Genomic DNA, 18,604 nt, shown 5'->3' with positions numbered 1-18,604 from the left:
CTATGCATGAACAAAATGTGGTCCAGCTTTTCCATAGAGTGTCTTTGATGGGCTGTTCAATGACAGGTCTAGCTGTTTCACAGAGATAGCAGAGCAAGGATCCTCTTCTCATGAACATGTGCAGGTTTTATGGCATGGGAGTACAGTTATCTCAGTACACTTGCCTAGCTCCAGCCAAGCTGGTGTGGTCTTTCTCTTCGTAACTTTGTAGGATATATCTGTTGTCAGCCAAAAACAAGATTTGGAAAGCCACGTGGAAAGGAAGGAGAGAAAAATCAACCATATTTGTGTTAATATTTTGTCCAAGTCTTCTGTCATTTCTTACTTTGTCTGAGCTGGTTTGCCTGATGGCAGAATAAAGAGATGTGGCACACCAAGGCCCTGAAAAGCCTTGTTTTATTGGTCCATCTTCCTCATTTTTCAATGTTATTATAGGTCAGGTCAGAAGAAGAGGATTCTGAATGTTTGCACTTTGTGTCTTCTTTATACAGATTGCCATAAATGTCCTGAAGCTTTGTGAAACAGCTGCAAAACAACCTGGAACAGAGAAGACAGAGATAGGAAAAAACCAATAATGTAGCAATAGAAATTATCTGATTTTTAATTCTACACCTGGGTCAGTTCTGGGTCAAGCTGCTTTACCCATCCCTTTGGGCAGCATGAGGTCTCTGATGCTTTTGCATCCATTTTCAGAAGCTGCCAGACCCTTTTTATGTTTGCTGCTGGGCTGGATGGGACTGCTGGGAAGGCAATGAGCTGTATAATTTATACTGGAATGTCAGCATCGGAACAGGCGTGAAACTACAACTCGTTTGCACAGGCTGAGGAGCAAGATCTTTTGTTTCCTGGACAATCACAGCCATCTCTTGGTGAGGCTGCTCTTGGGGACCACTGGAAAGCTTTACTTGCTGGATGAGGCTGGATTAAGTTAGGGAAGCCAGAAAAAAGCATGTTGTGCTTGTTCTTGAAAGGTTGGGTTGGTCTTTTTCATCCCAAACAGATCTTCTTTGCCCAGACTTTTGTAGCTTGGGTGAGATAGCTGGCACCACCTGTGCCAGAGACCTCTGCCAAGCCACCTGAGAGCACTGACAAAGGGAGACATTACACTGGGAAATGAAGGAGCAGCACACTCCAAATGGACTCTGTGCTGAAATCACCTCCAAAGAGGGATGCTGGGATGTGCTGGGAGAGCCCCTGGCAGGGCCTAAAGGGGCTCCAGGAGAGCTGCCCAGGGACTGGGGACAAGGCCTGCAGGGACAGCACACAGGCAATGGCTTCCCAGTGCCAGAGGGCAGGCCCAGCTGGGATATTGGGAAGGAATTGCTGGCTGGGAGGGTGGGCAGGCCCTGGCACAGGGTGCCCAGAGCAGCTGGGGCTGTCCCTGGATCCCTGCAGTGTCCAAGGCCAGGCTGGACAGGGCTTGGAGCAGCCTGGGACAGTGGAAGCTATCCCTAGAGATGGCTCCAGTGGCAGGGGGTTGGAATGAGATGGAATTTAAGGTCCTTTCCATCTCAAACCATTCTGGAATCCTGTGGTGCTCTGATTTTATGATAATTGGTGAAACAGTGCTCAGTTGCTGCTGCTTGTGTGGCTGGGGCAGTCCTGGATGAGGGTTGAGGAGGGTTATAAAACATTCCCCATGCTGGTCCCATTGTTCCTCAGAGAACAGGCTGACCTTTGTGGGGACCAAACTCTTAGGGCTGAATGCAGAGGCTGTAAAAAGTGACCCCCAGGAAACCTGGGGGAGGGGTGACAGGCAGCTGGGGGGCACAATGGTCTAGCCTCAGCCCTGCCTGGCACAGACTTGGGATGTGTCTGCTCTGTGAGGCCTAAATTCCTTAGATATTTTAGAAAAAAATCTAAATTAATTGGAAACTAAAATATATATATATATATATATAATTAAAAAATACCCTCTTATCTTTGTTTTCTCACTTGTCTAATGCACAACCAAGCTCCCAGCTAGGGAGCCATTCAGGGATGAACCTTGATGTGCCAGCAGGTGTGATTCCTCAAGATGTGGAGCAGCAGAAGCAATGCATTTGGAAGCCAACATTTGCTGTGTGAAGGGCCAGACACCTGAAGAGGATGCCACAGATATGAAAGAGCTGCAGCCTGTTTCTCCTCTCTTGTGAGCTTGTATTGTTCCCCCTTTTCCTTTAGAGGCCATCTCCTGCTTGTCCTTGCAGGAAACTCACCCTGCAAGAGGCACCAGCCCTTGTGCTGCAGCTGTGTCCACGGGGTAGCAGCCAAAATATGAGTTCCAGATATCTGGAATGACTTCTGGTGTTAGTTTCCCCCACACACACTTTGCAGAGAGTGGAAGGGAGCCCCACAGGAACACATCAGAGAACAGCTCCAGCTCTGGGGTGAAGAATAATCAGGGGCCCTACAAGCACCGAATAGCTCTCTGCCAAATCCACCGAGGTAGTTTTCCTTGCAGACAGGCATTGCTGAGCTTTCCATAGGGAAAGGTTAACTTAGTAATTTAATGCAAATCTTCCTCAGCTCAGAGAGGTATTTGCTCTGTTTGCAAAGTCCTTCTGCTGCTGCTGGATTGATGCCATCAATTTGTGTCAGGCACAGGCAGAGCACAATGAGAGGCTTCCCTTTAAATTCGGTGGTGTGGCTGCTGGGAAAAGCTGGGAAAATTCAGTTAGTAATTAGATTTGTGTATGTTTGCTTAGAAGTGTTCACCAATGGGTTTGTTAGCAAAGTCAGGCAAAGGTGAAGCATTTCTGGCAAAATCTAAGTGACATTTAATGGAAAAAAGAGAATTAATGGAAGAAATCAAAGGAAGGCAGAGAGTTTGAACTTGTCCTGACTAGCCTGGCACAGCAGCAATGATCTTTCCAGAGTCCACTGTCCTCACTGCAATAACCATAGAAAGTAACACAGAATCCTGCTTTTTTCCCAGCCAAAAGCAGTAGTGGTATTGCCATGTCTGAAAGAAAGCAGCATGGGAAGGAGAGGTTAATGGTTTTGGTAGAATTCCCTGCTGAATGTGGCTTATGGTCAATGTGGGGAAGGGGCAACCAGAACATCCCTATACTGCAAAACAGAGAATTTTGATGTTCTGATATTCACTCTGCTGACAAAAGATGACGGTACTGTTGAGATCATATCCACACTGTCGGGCTAAAGCTGAAATACACCTGTAACCACAGAAGGGTTTGGGTTTAAAGGGATCTTAAAGCCCACCCAGTGCCAGCCCTGCCATGGCAGGGATACCTTCCACTGTCCCAGGCTGCTCCAGTCCCTGTCCAGCCTGGCCTTGGACACTGCAGGGATCCAGGGGCAGCCCCAGCTGCTCTGGGCACCCTGTGCCAGGGCCTGCCCACCCTCCCAGCCAGCAATTCCTTCCCAATATCCCAGCTGGGCCTGCCCTCTGGCACTGGGAAGCCATTGCCTGTGTGCTGTCCCTGCAGGCCTTGTCCCCAGTCCCTGGGCAGCTCTCCTGGAGCCCCTTTAGGCCCTGCCAGGGGCTCTCAGCTCTCCCTGGAGCCTTCTCTTGTGCAGGGGAGCAGCCCCAGCTCTCCCAGGCTGGCTCCAGAGCACAGGGGCTCCAGCCCTGGCAGCAGCTCCATCTCTCCCATCTCCTAATGTTTTATGAGGGGCATCTCTTCAGAGCAGTTGTAGATAGAGAGTGACTTGGGCCCATGGCTGAAGGCCCTCAGTGGTGGTACATGTAGAGAACAGCTTGGCCTTGGCAACACAGTGGAGTTGGGAAGGGTGAAGGAGGAAGGAGTGTGCTGAAGGTCTCAGGGACCTGCAGAGAGGAACAAGACAGTCACGGACAGCTGCTCTGGCAATGCATGTCAAAGCTTTTGGTAGACTGCTCTGCACAACTCCCTGACAGGAGGGTCAGACTCTGCTTCCAGGGAACAGGGACAGGAGAGGGAATGGCCTCAAGTTGTGCCAAAGGAGGTTTAGGCTGGAAATGAGGGAAACTTTATTAATGGAAAAGGTTGTCTTGCCCTGGCACAGCTGTCCAGTGTAGTGGTGGAGTCCCCATGCCTTGAGGTGTGTGGGTGTGGCACTTGATGACATGGGGCAATGGTGGCCTTGGCAGTGCTGCAGGCAGGGTTGCACTCAGTGTTCTTGGAGGTTCTTTCCAACCTAAATGATTTTGTGATCAATAACAAGACTTCACTGATTTTTACAAAGCCCTTTATTTTTGATCTCGAGGCTTATAAAAACTGTTAATCAAAACCAAAATGTTTAAAATTTTACATATATACAATATGAGAAATAAATTATGCTTTAAGTCATACAAAAACCACAATATACAAATAGGGCTTTGAAACTTCTCTAAGTATGGCATGGCAACAAGTCACAGATACTTACCAAAGGCTTCAGTTATTGAAGTCTTTTCATAAAAACATGAAAAAAATATCCCCAAATGTGCTTGCTTTGGTTGGAGTGAAGCTCTACAAAAACTGAAGAGATTTGCAGGCCTCAGAAGAACTTGCTAAGACTTCAGAACTCAGTGCACCACCTGGCAACACCATTTGTGGGTTTGCCTTTCTGCATGCCAAAAGCTCAAGGTTGTTATACCAATTCTCCTTCCAGAAAGAAAAAAATAAAAATAAAAGAGGGAGAAAAAAAAAAAAAAAAGAAAAAAGGAAAAAGCAAGCAACCAAAACAAAACCTATTTTACCAACTGACAAGGTCCACTCTGCTGTAGCAAACAGGACAGCTGTAGAGTCTGTCCAACTCAAAGCAAAGCCAAGATCACCTGGGACAGGGAATCCAACCGGGGTGTTGTGACAATCAAGGGCAGGATGTTTGGCACTTTACTCAAAAATAAGGTCTTAATTATGCATTGGTACTACAACAGCTTCTGAGCAGAGGAGAGCACATTCTCAGCAGTTAAAAGGAGTGGTGCAAAGCTCTCCTGAGGCAGCACGGTGCATCCCTGTGGTCAGACCAAGGGCAGCTGCTCTTCGCCCCTTAAAAAGGGATCTGCATGTGTGACTGGCCAGCCCCACTGCGGACACTGACCAGGCAGTGAGGAGCAGCTGCCACCACCACCTGCACCGTGTCCTGCCCCAGGCACAGGGAGAACAGAGCTCTGCCTTCTTATCAGGCCATATGGCAGGCAAATAGACATTTCAGTATTAGAACAGATAATTTTTAAGGCAAGCGAAGGACAACTTGAAGTTAAGTGGCATTGTGCTTATCCCCAGCCCTTCCCTGGACAACCCCACACACCTGACCTGTGCTGGTCTCACCTTCCCACAGCCCACAGTGCTACAGGACCATGGTAACTCCTACACTAGGTGCTAATTTGTTCTTGGCAGCTCTGTCACCCACAGTCTGATGGACAGTCAGTGTGGTTATTTGTCTTCTCAACTCCACTGGCGGGCAGACCAGAAGATCATTGCTGAGGTCTCAGTCTACGAAGATCTCATCCATAGTCCTGGTTAATGTGAGCAGGGAAGGGAAAATGCAGCGTGTAACAGGTCAAGGTAAGGTTAAATGCACAAACCAGGCTCCTTGGGAAAGGGATAATGGAGTTTTAGTTATTCTAGGTCTAGGACCATGGTTCATCAATTGCTCCTCAGTTTCTTGCATCCAATCCAAGATGTTTTGTCCTGAAGAGCTAGTTTCTTTAAGTGCTACCAAGCCCAATTTCTCCCAGAGCATCTTGCCATCTGTGTGGTCTTCATGCATCTAGGTTGCTTGTTTGTGAGCCATTAGGGAAGCCTTCAGAGCAGATTCGAGACAGATCTGGGAAAACAGAGAGCAAAAAAGATACCTAGTTAAATGCAGAGGTTAAGAGGAGTAATGAAGAATTTCTAAGAACTCAGGGAGTGCCAAGAACAGGTTTGGACAGCACAGGTTGGTGTTATATTCTGTCAAAGCTGCACTTTGCCCAGTAGCTACTCAGCGAGAGCCTGCAGCAGACATTATGCAGGCTGCAAGCAGAAATTACAGGGCTTGAGCTAGACCCTGCCTGTGCAGCTCCATTTGGGATGGACAGATGTTGGCTAGCTCAATCTCCAAGGAGGGAATTATAACATTGCACTGACTTGGCAGAAACAGCTGAACAGCAAGTAATCACTCATGGTTTCTGGGAGGAAGGATCATTTCCTAGGAAAAAATGGTGTGCTGGAGCTGAGCTCAGCTCCTCTGCACAAGCTGCACTGCACAAGCAAGCAGGAAGGGCACATCTGCCAACAATTCTGTTTTATAGGGCTTACCAAGTAGCATATCAAAACAGCCTTTTATTGTACCTGCAGGAATGCTTACTCGATCTTTCGAGACTTGTGGCAGAGCAACAAGTTTTTGCACAGGGGTTTCATTCACAGAATTGTTTGCTACCGTGCATAGCACAGCTTGCTGGTTTCTGCCAAACCTGGAATGGGACCAGCTTGCATTTCTGAGCCGAGTTCTGCTGCTCAGGAGGGCTGTGAAAAGCTCAACTTCCACAGGGCTCTGCTAGCCCTAACAAGCACTTTGTCCTCTGGATTAGAAGTGACAAAGCTCCAAGTCTACAAACTGAAATTTAAGAGAGGGCAAAAGGTTGGGCTGAATCCAAACGAAAGTATAATTTAGTCAAATGAACAGGAATTCATTCAAAACATGACCGGAGGCATCCGAGGCAATCAGGTTGTCACTGTTGGGACCAGACTTTCTGGAAGTCATGTTCTGAGAATTGTTCTGTGAGTCTGGGAAGTCCCCTGGAGGTTAAACAAGGCTCAGCTGCTTTGGCAGTGTCAGAGTTGACACTCTCCTGAACCAGAGGACATCAGCAGGCCTGGAGATTCAGCTGTGGGAATCAGGGCTGTAACACCATGGCAAGTCCTCACCTGTGTCTTCCTCATGCAATTGAGCTCAAGCTTTAACCAAGTGGTTTCTTGGCAGCTCAATGTCTTCCACAAGACTGAAAAGATATTTTAGGCAATGCCCTGCACTCCTCCCAGCTTCCCCCTGTTCTACAGGGCACATAATAGATGACTCTTAGTCACCTTTTCACTATTGCACAGGTATGGGGCATTGGTGGCGCCTCACTTTAGCACCTACCACGATTAGGTGATACACCCATTTGGCAGTAAACATGTAAAGGTACAAGGTGACAATCCAAGGTCAGAAGGGAGGATAATATCACCTATTTAGCAATAGATATGGCATACACAAAAATTAAGTCTGAAAAATTAAGGCTAGATTTCCTTATATTTTTTGAAAGAAAAAGATATTTCAGGAGTCAAAAAAAAAAAAAAAAAAAAAGAGAAGGTTCCACTCATCCCAGCCAAGACACATGCATCATACAGAATTTGTCTTGACTGATTTCCATACCTTTTCTGCCATTCCTCTGTGCACTTCACAAACCAGAGCTCTTTGCCAGGAGATATACTCGTTAGCTGGGAGTCCTCCACACAGAAAGCAAACCTAGGAGGAGGAGGAATCAGAAGGAGTCAAGGTACCTGCTGTCTCCATGATTAACAATTAACAAGTAATATGGACTGCAGCTTCTTCTAAGACAAGTTTTTTGATTAGACATCCATCCCACAGAACACCATCAGCCTGTTGAGTGGCTGTTTTATTTCCTACTTCAGTATTTTAACTGGGGATTGCTTCTACTACCCCTGTGTTCCATAGAAGCCAGGATGCAGAATACCTTACAGATTACAGGTGATGCTTATTTAAAGCTCTGAGAAATGTGGGAAATCATCAGAGTCAACTGCTGCTCTTTGACAGATCTGGGTTACCTTCAGAACAACATTAACAGAGGATGTGGGAGTGCCATGCTACATGCTTGGCAGCTTTAATAATTTTTGGATGCTCAGGTAATTCTCCATTTGCGGAGAATCATAGAATTAGAGAATGATTTGGGTGGGATGGGGCCTTAAAAATCATCCCTGCCATGGCAAAGAACCTTCCACTAGAATTTTATGGTCAGTTCAATGGATCCAGGGTTGGGAAAGGCCCTTAAAAATCACCTAGTTCCAAGCCCCCTGCCAGATCCCAGAAGGAGCAATACAGTGCTTGAGGGGTTGGTGTCGTTATGTTGTTGGTTGAAGTTTCAGATCCTGCTGCTTGTGCCAAATCAGCACATTAAGCCTGTAAACAGTCGCCATGACCAGTACCATGTTTCAGTACTTTTAGTGCTCAGTATTTTATACAATCTAAACCACCTTGAAGCATGTTAATTTAGTCCCCAATGGATCCCACAGAATCAAAGTAAATCAAAAGAATAACCCAAATCTGCTGTGCTGTGACCAGTTTTGTTTAGAGCCTGTTTGCAGCTTTGTGCTGGACAGTAACCTGCTCTCCTATACCACAAGGGAGCAATAGCTGGTGACACCAAAAATGAAAGGCTGCTCAGGATACTAACTACATTCAAAACACCAGCTTTTTTTTCTCAGTTCTGAAGGGTTGAAGTTTCAGTCAGTTCATATGCAGCCTAGCACAATTATTACCTCTGCTGTGTTTCCCCAGATTTCACACGTATTCGTCTGATGTGGAGCTCCTGGGAGGAATTCATGGGCCTGTACCAGTAGCTCCTCAGCTCTTTCCACAGATCATACCACGACTGAGATGTCCCCTCCCAGGTGAGCTTTATTTTCAGAAGTTCACCCATGTCCTCCTCAGTATAGACCAGGAAGGTGTTCGTAGCGTTTAGGCCAATTAGATCAAGCCTGGAAGAGAGGCAGAGACTCGGAATTTTTTCCTTATGGAAGCATGCCAGGTGCTCCTTTGTTCCATGCCAGGAGTTTAACAGAGCCCCTGCAGCTTATCAAGTGCTGCACGTTCAACTGTCACCAGCTAATTACTGATTACACTGACGTGAGCTCAGATAGCTGGTTCCACGCAAGGCAGCGTGTACTTAGCCTGGCCATCCTTCCATACCTTAAAGGTGGGTTTTGTGCCTGGTCTTTCTTTTGGGATAGGCTAAATGAGGCCAGCAGTGCCTCCAGGGACATTTCACACTACATCCAAATGGTGGAAAGGAAAAGCAAACCAAACAACCAAAAAAATACCAAAAAAAACACCACGGAAAAAAAAGCGATGAGCCATGAAGGCTAACACGGGACTGGGCACATTAAAATGTTCTCGATTCATCCATTAATAAATTATAATTAAACTACTGAATGAAAAGCTTTTTTGAAAGGTGATGAAGTGGGGCTGCTAGGCTGGGATGCAATGCCAGTGTTAGCAGAGGAAAAGAATGCTAACTGTGTAGTCCCTGTGGCCTTCTTGCTTAGGTTAAACCACAAATGGCAAATTACTTACATTTCTAAAGAGAGGGGCTCAGAGTCTCCATTGGTGCCATGGAGGGTGACAGAGAAGGTGGGATCAACCTCTCCCAAGCCCTTATAGCTGAAGACGTGCATTTTCATCTGGTAGTGGTAGACTGGAGAGAAAGGGGAGAGCAGAGATGGAAACAGCTGTGCTGAAAGAAACACTGCTCTGCACTGCTCTGTGTGAAATAGTGTTGGCTAGCAAAGACCAGACCCTTCCTTTAGTGAGACAGCACTGACCACTTTTTCCTGCCCTTACTGACTACAAATTTGAGTTTTGCACAACAACAGCAGCAAGGCCCACTCTGGGGACAGCTCCCCAGACCTTACACTGCTCTGAGGTGGGGTTTTGCAAGCACAACAGGTGAACTGCAGCCCTGCTCAAAAGGCAGAGTGTTGTTGTGGGTTGATTCCACGGGGAGGAAGGAGCACAGTGATGCTACAGGACAGCAGTGCAGCTTGGTGCCAGTGCAACACCGACACCTGCAGCTGCCTGGCTTTGGGGTGATGCTGCTCCTCCGCCCCTGCGTCCTTCCCAACACCGACTGGGAGGCTGCTCCCACAGGGAGGCCATGCTCCTCCTGGGAGGGGAAGTGTACCTTTGAAGGGCATGTCAGCCCTGGTTTTCAGGTACATCTTGCTGTTCCTCTTGTGCCGGATCCTGCGGGCGTTGTAGCCGATGCCGTTGCAGCGGTTCTTGCGGCAGCTCAGGCAGATGCCCTTCTTGAAGCGGCTGGAATCGGTGCACTGAAACGCGAAGCTCTGCTTGTCCTGGTTCACCAGGGAGTCCACAAAGAGGTGCACAGACCGCTCGTGCTCACATTTAACAACTTCACCAATTGCTAGAGAGGCAGAGTTGCAAGGGATACACTTGGTTTCAGCAGCTGTCACCCCAGCAGCCCGTAAGATAAAGTGAGCTATGCCTTTCTGCAGCCAAACATGAGCTGAGCGTGGCCAAACTTGAAGTTTCTCAACAGCAGCAATTCATGAGGTAAGTAGGAGATGCTCACTTAATCCCTCCCACGAAAAGCTTTAAGAGGACCCTAGTCCCAGCATACAGACTATGATCAGATATGATCATATGACTATCATACAGACTACAGATTATGATCAGATGTTAGGATGAAAATGTGCTTCAGAGCAGCTATGGTTTCTAGCAACTATCTCCAGTAGTATGGACAGTATAGAAAGAAAAAATAGTTTTCTTTGGTTTTATAAAAAAGATCATTCCCCAGCATCAGAGAAGTCTACACTGACCAGAGGCAAAAGGTAAAGAGAACTTACTCCCATAGGCAATGGCTCCCAAGACATCACTGAGACCACAGCCAGGCTGGAAGTCTCCCCCATTGGGGTAGATGTCAATGTGGCCCACAGGCATCTGGATCCCAATGCTAACACCCAGTGTTTCCCTGGTGTAGGTGTGAAGGACATCCACAAAGTTGGCATCATCGGGGGAGAGGCGCCTGCTGGGGTCCACTCCTTCAAACATTGGGCCAGCGGGATCCAAGCCTGGAGTCAGAGACAGAGCACAAGGGGCCAGGTAAGAAATTGGGCTGTTTCATACAGAATATAGCCAGAAGCCTCCTGCTGGCAGGTCTCCTCAGCAGCTGATACACACAGTCCCAGCCTCGCTGTTGGTACTGTCCCCCAAGGTGTCTTCACAATGGGCTCACTGGGGAAACAAACAAAAATGTCCTGCTCCACTTTTGGGGCAATACAGCCCAACAGCAGCACCATGACCAGGTTGCCTGTTGGAAGCAAAGAGCTTTCACCAGGTCACAGTGAAGAGATGATTCAAGAGGCAGTTCCAAACACCAGAAGAGGTTTAACACCCAAGGAACGGCTGGCAGCCAAAGCTATTTCGATGGCATTTAGTCTGTTTTCAGACTGCACATATAGAGGGACTAACACCATTTTAGCAGCAGCTAGGAAATCCCTGCAAGTGAGATCCCATGATGGGTTTGGGATGCTTTGTTAACCCCTGAGCCTCACCGGCTCAGGACTCCAGAGCATTTCTACAACTTGACTGTGAGGTGATTTTTTTTTTCCCCAATTAACTAAATGCAGACATTTATTGCTAGGCTCTGTGGAATTCTCACTGCCAGTGTCACATGTAAATCCTTAATGCAACCCCTTGTACTATGCCCTGAGTTCTCACATGTTGAAATCAGCTTTCCTCTAGAGCTAGAAGCAAACTCTTCAGATATTTCCAGAATGAGAGGTTAGAGTTGTGTGATTTTTTTTTTTTAAATCAGACATCCTGTGGGACAAACAGCACCCAATAGCTCTCACTACCATTAGTTTATGAACTATAATTACAAAAACACTATCACTCAGAGGAACAGCATTTGGATAGTAAGAGCTTGGGCTGGACTTGTTTCTAACACGCATTTAAATTCAAATAAACCCCGGACCACTTTGTCCCGAGTAAGGTTTTTTCATTGAAACCCTGCCATAATTGATGTGAAGAGACCTGTGCCTTCCACTGCTGCCACAAGCAGAAAACTTGTCATTTCTGGAAGAATAACACCAGAACAACGTTGTAGCAACACAGGAAACCAGCCTCTTCTGGGAAACTCGCTGCCAGGAAGGACAGGGGAGAGACTGCTTAAAAAGCCACTTGCCTGTAATTCTGCCTATAGTGCCATGGACGTGGTTACCAGCAAAGCCAGCCACATGGGCACCCAGGCTGTACCCAATCAGGTGGACATTCTCTAGCTTGAAGAGGGGGTTTTCCTGCAAGGAAAATAAAATATGAGAGTTTGATCCCCTGTCTTTCAGTGCTGCTTCTGTCTGCAGGAATATAAAGTCCAGTTCCAAGAAGACATTGGATGGAGGGGGTAGATAAGCATGCTTCATTTTGTATTTCATCAAGACACATGGAATGGGGTTTGGATGGCACTTGTGGTTTACCCGTGTCCCAGCCCCAATTATGATAGTCTTTATCATAAAGAATAAAACTTTCTCCTGGGAGCTGCCAGCAGACTCTGCACTGGCTTCAGGTGCCAAGTGCAGCACCATGGACCTCTCCTTCTTCCCCGCCCTCCTGCCAGGCCAGTGCTGGCTCTGAACTCCCAGGTCCGCATTGCTCAGGCAGCACTCCCAAATCTGCACTTCAGCACCACTGAGCCGAGCACGCTGCAGGGCAGCATCTCCAGGCAGGCTGCAGCTATGAGCCATCACCCAGCCAAGCCCAGGGCTGGGTGTTACAGCACAGCCTGCCCTGCTCGTGAGCCTTGGAGCTGGTGAACGCTCTGCAGCCTTGTGCAACAGTCCCTCACCGAGCATTACAACAGAGGCTGCTCTTAGCTTGCACTACCTGTAACCAGTCAAGCAACCTCGCTATGGTTTTTCCAACAATCTGTGTGTTGTTCACGGCATCGGTGTAGAGCTGGTGGGCAAGAGAGAGCCAGTCCACCACGACCACGTTGGCATCCTTCTCCCTCTCCTGCAGAGCGGACACCAAGCTGTCAAGCCAGGTTTCGAACATGCCACTCATCTAGAAAGAGATTCAGGTGTCAGTTTCCAGTTTGCAAGACCAAGATGACACATCCACAGTAATTTTTGCATATTTGCATGTCATTTACATATGCTGCTCCAGCTGCATGCTGCTCCTCTGCAAGCCACATTACCTCTCAGCAATGCAGTGAGAGCATGCATGCAATGGAGTAAGAAAAACAGGTTTTGAGAGACTCTGTCTGTAATTACCCACTTGCCTTTTAGGGCAGGAAGGAGAGGCATTCGTTACGTGCCACCTTATCGCATTTTTTCTCAAGAGTTTCAGAAATTCTGATGGATTGCAAAATGATTTTCCAGACCTGGCAGTGTGGTTTGCGTAAGCCCTGGCATTGCTGATAAGTCCCCTCATGCCACACACTCAGCTTCATCAAATGCAGAATTAAAAAGCTGAATAAAGTCTGTGTGCCCTCTTGTTTCTTTATCAAGGAGACCACACAGCAGGTCTCCCATCAGGGCTGGACACTCAGCTACAATTACAGAAGGTCTATACACATGCCTGTCAAGTCAAGTGTCACATTCGTAGTGGTCAGCCAGTTGGATTTTAATGCCATGTTCACATTGTACAGCTATGAAGTGATCTTGGGCAGCTATGAATGAGCTGGGTGATTTCAGAGTTCCTAAGCCTGATCCTGAACACTTTGCTCCAGAGATCTCAATAGAGGTGCATCTTTTAAGAGACCATTGTGCTCAGAACGTGAAGTTTTTCCAAATTCCTATATTCATAGAATTCTAAAAGGGTTTTGGTAGGAAAGGACCTTAAAGATTACGTAGTTTGAACTCCCCTGCCATGGACAGAGACATCTTCCACTAGACAAGGTTGTTCAAAGCGCCATCCAGCCCGGCCTCGAACACCTTCAGGGATGAGGCAGTCACAGAAATTCCTGAAAATAAATTTTCTGGAGACACAGCCCATCGGCAGGGCAGTTTGCTCTCTATGAGTGGGCAGACTAAGCATTGCCCAGGATTCTTCACACTTACCGTCCAGCCGTGAATGATGAAGAAGGTTTTAGCTGTCACGTTGAACTTGCAGTCCTCCAGGCACTGATGCTGGCCGATGGCGAGCGTGCAACCATCCTCACCGGCGTCCGGCGAGGAGCGGAGCCCGAACTTCACCCGCGCCTTCTGTGCCGGCACACGCTCCGCGTTGCCATCTGCAAGCCAGCGGGAGAGAAGGGTCAGCAAAGCGCCTCGAAGCCCGCCTTCCCCGCGAGGGGACGAACCCGCTCCGCGGCTCCCCCGGTCCCGCGTGGGACCGCGCTCACCCACCTCCTGCCGCGGGCAGCGCCGCCTCCGCGGCCCGCGCCGCGATGCAGCAGGACACGGCGCTGCACAGCAGGAGGAAGAGCCTCCTCATGGCTCGGGAGAACGGCCGGACGGAGGGCTGGAGCAGCGGAGGAAGGGATGAATGGATGGACACACGATCGGACGGACGCGCGGCGGCGGCGGCGGCGCTTTAAGAGTGGCACCATGGGGCGGGGCCATCCCGCCATCCCATTGGTCACGCCTTCCGTGACGTCACACATGGTATGAATGGGAGGCCACGCCCTGCGCGGGGGGTGTGCCCAGCGCTGACACCCTGAGTGGCACAGGGGACATGTGGGGGGGATTGTGGGACACACAGGGAGTCCCCAGGGCTGACACTCCGAGTGGCACAGGGGACATGTGGGGGGACTGGTGGGATCCACAGGGAGTCCCCAACGCCGACACCCCGAGTGGCACAGGGGACATGCAGCCCCACGTGGGGAACTGGCGGGCGTTTTGGGAGGGGGGCTCACGGGTGCTGACCCCCTCATGCTGCGGTGCCCGACCCACATGGCACTGGGGTCTGTCCTTTCCATCTCCACCCGTGGGAACCCCCAGAACTTCGACATTTGGGCCCTCTGGACCTAAGGGGTGCAAGATGCTTCCCGAAGGGCATTGCCCACCTTGCAGCCCACCACCTTCTGCAGTACGTTATCGACACCATAAATCATTTTGAACTCAAAAAAATAATCATTTCTTTCTACTTTTTTATTACTTGTATATTTACCCGTTGAATCAGTATATTCACTAGTGCGTGACAAGTTATTTCACTTTATACTGCTGCTGTCTCACCACACAGTGTAAGAAGAGATCATGCCCTGGGGACAGAAGATTTACCTGTTTTTCATCCGCTTCCTCCGTGGCTCCTCTTTTTCTCCAAATTCACTGAAGAGAGCAAGGAGAAGGCAGCAGGATAAAGGAAAAAGGTGTAGGCAAATGATGGGCAAAGATGAGGGATGTGGTGTTCCCCCCTAAGGTGAAGAAAGCGCCCAGGATTTGTAGATGCTCATGGTCAAAAGGAAAGACAAAAGCTAGAGGATCTGGAAAAGCTTAAAAAGTTTTATTAGAATATTGCATGCTTGGCATGGAAATTGGTGTGTTTGTCCCTGATTTTCTTGTATAAACATGACGGACGGACGGACGGAAGGAAGGAAGGAAGGAAGGAAGGAAGGAAGGAAGGAAGGAAGGAAGGAAGGAAGGAAGGAAGGAAGGACGGAAGGAAGGAAGGACGGAAGGAAGGAAGGAAGGAAGGAAGGAAGGAAGGAAGGAAGGAAGGAAGGACGGAAGGAAGGAAGGAAGGAAGGAAATGGGACACCAAGCAAAATCAGAGGGCAGAGCAATTGCTTTAGCCCTCACCAGTAGATGCAAATGGAGAGAATTAATCTTTCTGGCTTTCTCAGGGTACTCAGTTTGTACTCCATGTCTCTGTGAGCCTTCCTCAGCCCAGACATCTCCTGACTCTGTGTGGATTGGCAGTTGAACTAGATGGTCATTGTAGGTCACTTCCAATTGAAATATTCTATTCTATTCTATTCTATTCTATTCTATTCTATTCTATTCTATTCTATTCTATTCTATTCTATTCTATTCTATTCTATTCTCTATTCTCTGTTCTCTGTTCTCTATTCTCTATTCTCTATTCTCTATTCTCTATTCTCTATTCTCTATTCTATTCTATTCTATTCTCTATTCTCTATTCTCTATTCTCTATTCTCTATTCTATTCTCTATTCTCTATTCTCTATTCTCTATTCTATTCTATTCTATTCTATTCTATTCTATTCTATTCTACTCTATTCTCTATTCTATTCTATTCTTACTCTATTCTTTCCTCACAGCTCTTTTATGTGTGACAGATTGTAACTGGGGATTGCTGCTTCTCTCCTCTTTGTGGATCATTCTTAGAACCTCTTAATTTCTGACTCTGCAGGATGAATACATGTTCTGGGATCTCCTCAAGCATGTCCTGTTCCCAGAGGCTGGAGATGATGCTCATGCTCCTCAGGGAGTGTGGGATTGAGCAGAATGCCCTGAGGATGCAGCCTCTCCTCTGCAGCTGTGTGGTCCCTCTAGAGGAACAACATCTTTACAGCACTGACCTATAACAGAAAGGACCTAAATTTCTCAGCTGCTGTCCACTACTGGACTTACTCCTGCAGGAAATGAATCAGCCAAGCCTCGTCACCAAATGCCTCATCATTTAAAAGATTTCTGGTGCCAACAAGCCCCTTCCAGACTGCTGACCACCACGACATTATCGTGGTTTAACCACAATGTCTTCTCATTCTCCTTCTGTTGTCTCCTGATACTGTAAAGCTCCTGCTTTTGTCTGTGCAACTCCAGACTCTGGGAGAGGAGTCTTGGTCTTTGCCTCTGGCTTCCAAGAATGACAGTAGCAGTGAGAATAGCTTAGCAACAGCAAGGAAAAAGTGCATCAAAATAATTCCTGGCTGCTTCAGCTGAAAGGTGATGATCATCTGGGGAGATGCTCAGGGTCTGTTGTGATGGGCATCATATCAACTCACAGAGTGTGGCTCAGCACTGACCTCTCTGTAACCCTCATGGCCTGGGGGGAAGGAGGCTCCCACCCAGAGCTGCTTGGAAAATAGCAGTTCCTTAAGCCAAGTAATTCTAAAGAAATATTCCTAGTTCTGTTGAGTTTTTCACTGGGAAAGATTTCATGGCTCCCAGATGGAATTTCTGGATATTGTAGTAAGTAATAAATAATAAACCAGAGTGAAATGGATAGTAATCCACTTCAAAAGACACAGAAGCTCAAGAGTTACAGCACTTGTAGGGATGTTGGAGGCTTTACCTCAGCAGCTGGTATGACAGGGGCAATGCCCGTGGAGATGGTGGCTGTTCTTGGAGGTGTCTTTCTGGCTCTCTTCCTCTCTCTCTCTGGCTCCATTCCTACATGATTTCCTAAAGGTCTCAATTCAGTCCAAAAGCAGAAGAGGAATGTTTTTGAAATCATGAGCATTTTTATAGGAAATAGAAAAATGTTCCACTCAGTTGTAGTCACAAGCTCTTTGCAGGTGGGTGCTGGGTGGCTGAGTCTGGTTTCTTCTTCAGACATAGTGAGTCAGACCACAGTCATGGAATGTGGAGGTAGAAGGTACATGAGAGGAGTCAAGCTTCTTTTAGTAGCAAAAAGCTAAAATCAGTATGACATGTAAATTAAGATGCCCAAATATTTAAAGGTCTGAAGTCTGATGGTGCTCTTAGAGAAGGACTAGACAGGTTTTGCATCAGCAGCATTTGAGAGATTTCTATACCTATGCATCCATCAAGGAGACAATTTCAATGCTGTCTCTATACAAGAAGAGCATCTCAAACCTGGGTTATGGTCAGCATCTTCTGCAGGAGCTCAGCATCTTTGACAGAAAGGACTTCATGGAGACTGAAGTTAGAAGACTTCTGCAAAATAATTGTCATGAATGCCTCTTTTTCCCTGTCTTTAAAATTAGCATGTAGACACCTGCTTTCCTTGCAGAAATGGCCACACAATTAAAGAGCTGAGCACTAAAGGAAAATGGAAAACACTTCATCATCACACCACTCTAAAACCCTGTAGAGGCAGAGTAATTCTGGTGTGAGCAGTTCTGGAGACAATAAGGAAAACTAACAAGCAGCCTTTTGAATGAACATCACTGCCAACATTGCAACCCTCATCCTCTCATGACCTGCCATGGAATGAGCAGCAGAGAGAGTTTTTTACCCAGGACAGGGTACCACTGCTGACCTGAGTGGCTGCAGGAGGGATTAGTGGCTAAGATTGCATCCTGTTGCATTTACATCGCTGGGAAGGCACAAGTGGAACACTTGGCCACTCCTGTAAGGGAAAAATTGTGACTCCTGGGCTTGTGAAGTGGTTAATAAAAACACTGGCATACCAACTACAGTTAAAGATATTCCTATTAAGAATTTTTCATTTGAACAAGCTAAAGAGTGATGTCATGGCTTTAGGTCAGATATTCAGTGTCAGGGAGTGCATTTAGAAATATGAGTGTGTTTTACACATTCTCTGTCCATTCTTCCTTCCTGGTTCTTCCTTTCTTCAGTGAAAGAGGGAGTAGGATTTACAGGATAGGAGGAGGGGAGAGCAAGGGATCTCTGTCTCTCTGGGTTTTTTTTTCAGTTATAAAACAGTTACTATTTTCAATTACAAAACACAGGCAGTATAATCCAATGGAATTGATTCTAGTTTCCCACATCTTCTGCCTAGTTTCTGAGTCAAGAGGAGAGATAGTGAACAAGCTGAGAGAGGGAAGGGCGGCTTAGATGGCAGCAACCTCAGGGTGTGCTCAGCTGGGGCAAAGGCCTGGGAAGGACCCCCACATCAGATGAGGGTGAAGAGCTGACTGCACCCCAAGAAGTCTGAGATCCTGGAGAGACAGCTGTCCAGTGGAATATCATCCCAGGTTAATCCATGTATCACCCTGTGCCTGCTCAGCCCTGGAACACTTGGTTTCTCATCATCCCATCACACCACAATTATTTTATGCTTAGTGCTTGCTGCAGAGGGAGGGACAG

At 47.5% G+C, this 18,604-nt stretch overlaps 1 protein-coding gene across 2 annotated transcripts; it reads right to left on the bottom strand.

Moving 5' to 3' along the window:
- Positions 1–4,153: 4,153 nt before the first annotated feature.
- Positions 4,154–14,177, bottom strand: LIPG (lipase G, endothelial type). Of its 2 annotated transcripts, none has more exons than XM_005528067.3 (10): positions 14,034–14,177; positions 13,746–13,918; positions 12,568–12,747; positions 11,873–11,984; positions 10,533–10,757; positions 9,848–10,090; positions 9,241–9,361; positions 8,427–8,645; positions 7,303–7,395; positions 4,154–5,733 (listed from the first exon to the last, which is right to left on the bottom strand). In XM_005528067.3, exons 1-10 carry the CDS (start codon positions 14,119–14,121, stop codon positions 5,712–5,714), a joined length of 1,476 nt encoding a protein of 491 aa, XP_005528124.1. In that variant the 5' UTR covers positions 14,122–14,177; the 3' UTR covers positions 4,154–5,711. The 2 variants fall into 2 exon arrangements, with proteins under 2 accessions (XP_005528124.1, XP_087910243.1); XM_088054117.1 differs by having other exon boundaries at positions 12,568–12,696.
- Positions 14,178–18,604: the final 4,427 nt, after the last annotated feature.

This window comes from Pseudopodoces humilis, chromosome 4 (genome assembly GCF_049639895.1).
Source record: "Pseudopodoces humilis isolate 2021_Gansu_Grassland_sample_001 chromosome 4, ASM4963989v1, whole genome shotgun sequence".
Lineage (NCBI taxonomy): Eukaryota > Metazoa > Chordata > Aves > Passeriformes > Paridae > Pseudopodoces > Pseudopodoces humilis.
The sequence above is the reverse complement of the archived record's forward strand: the minus strand, read 5'-3'. Positions and strand labels throughout refer to the sequence as shown.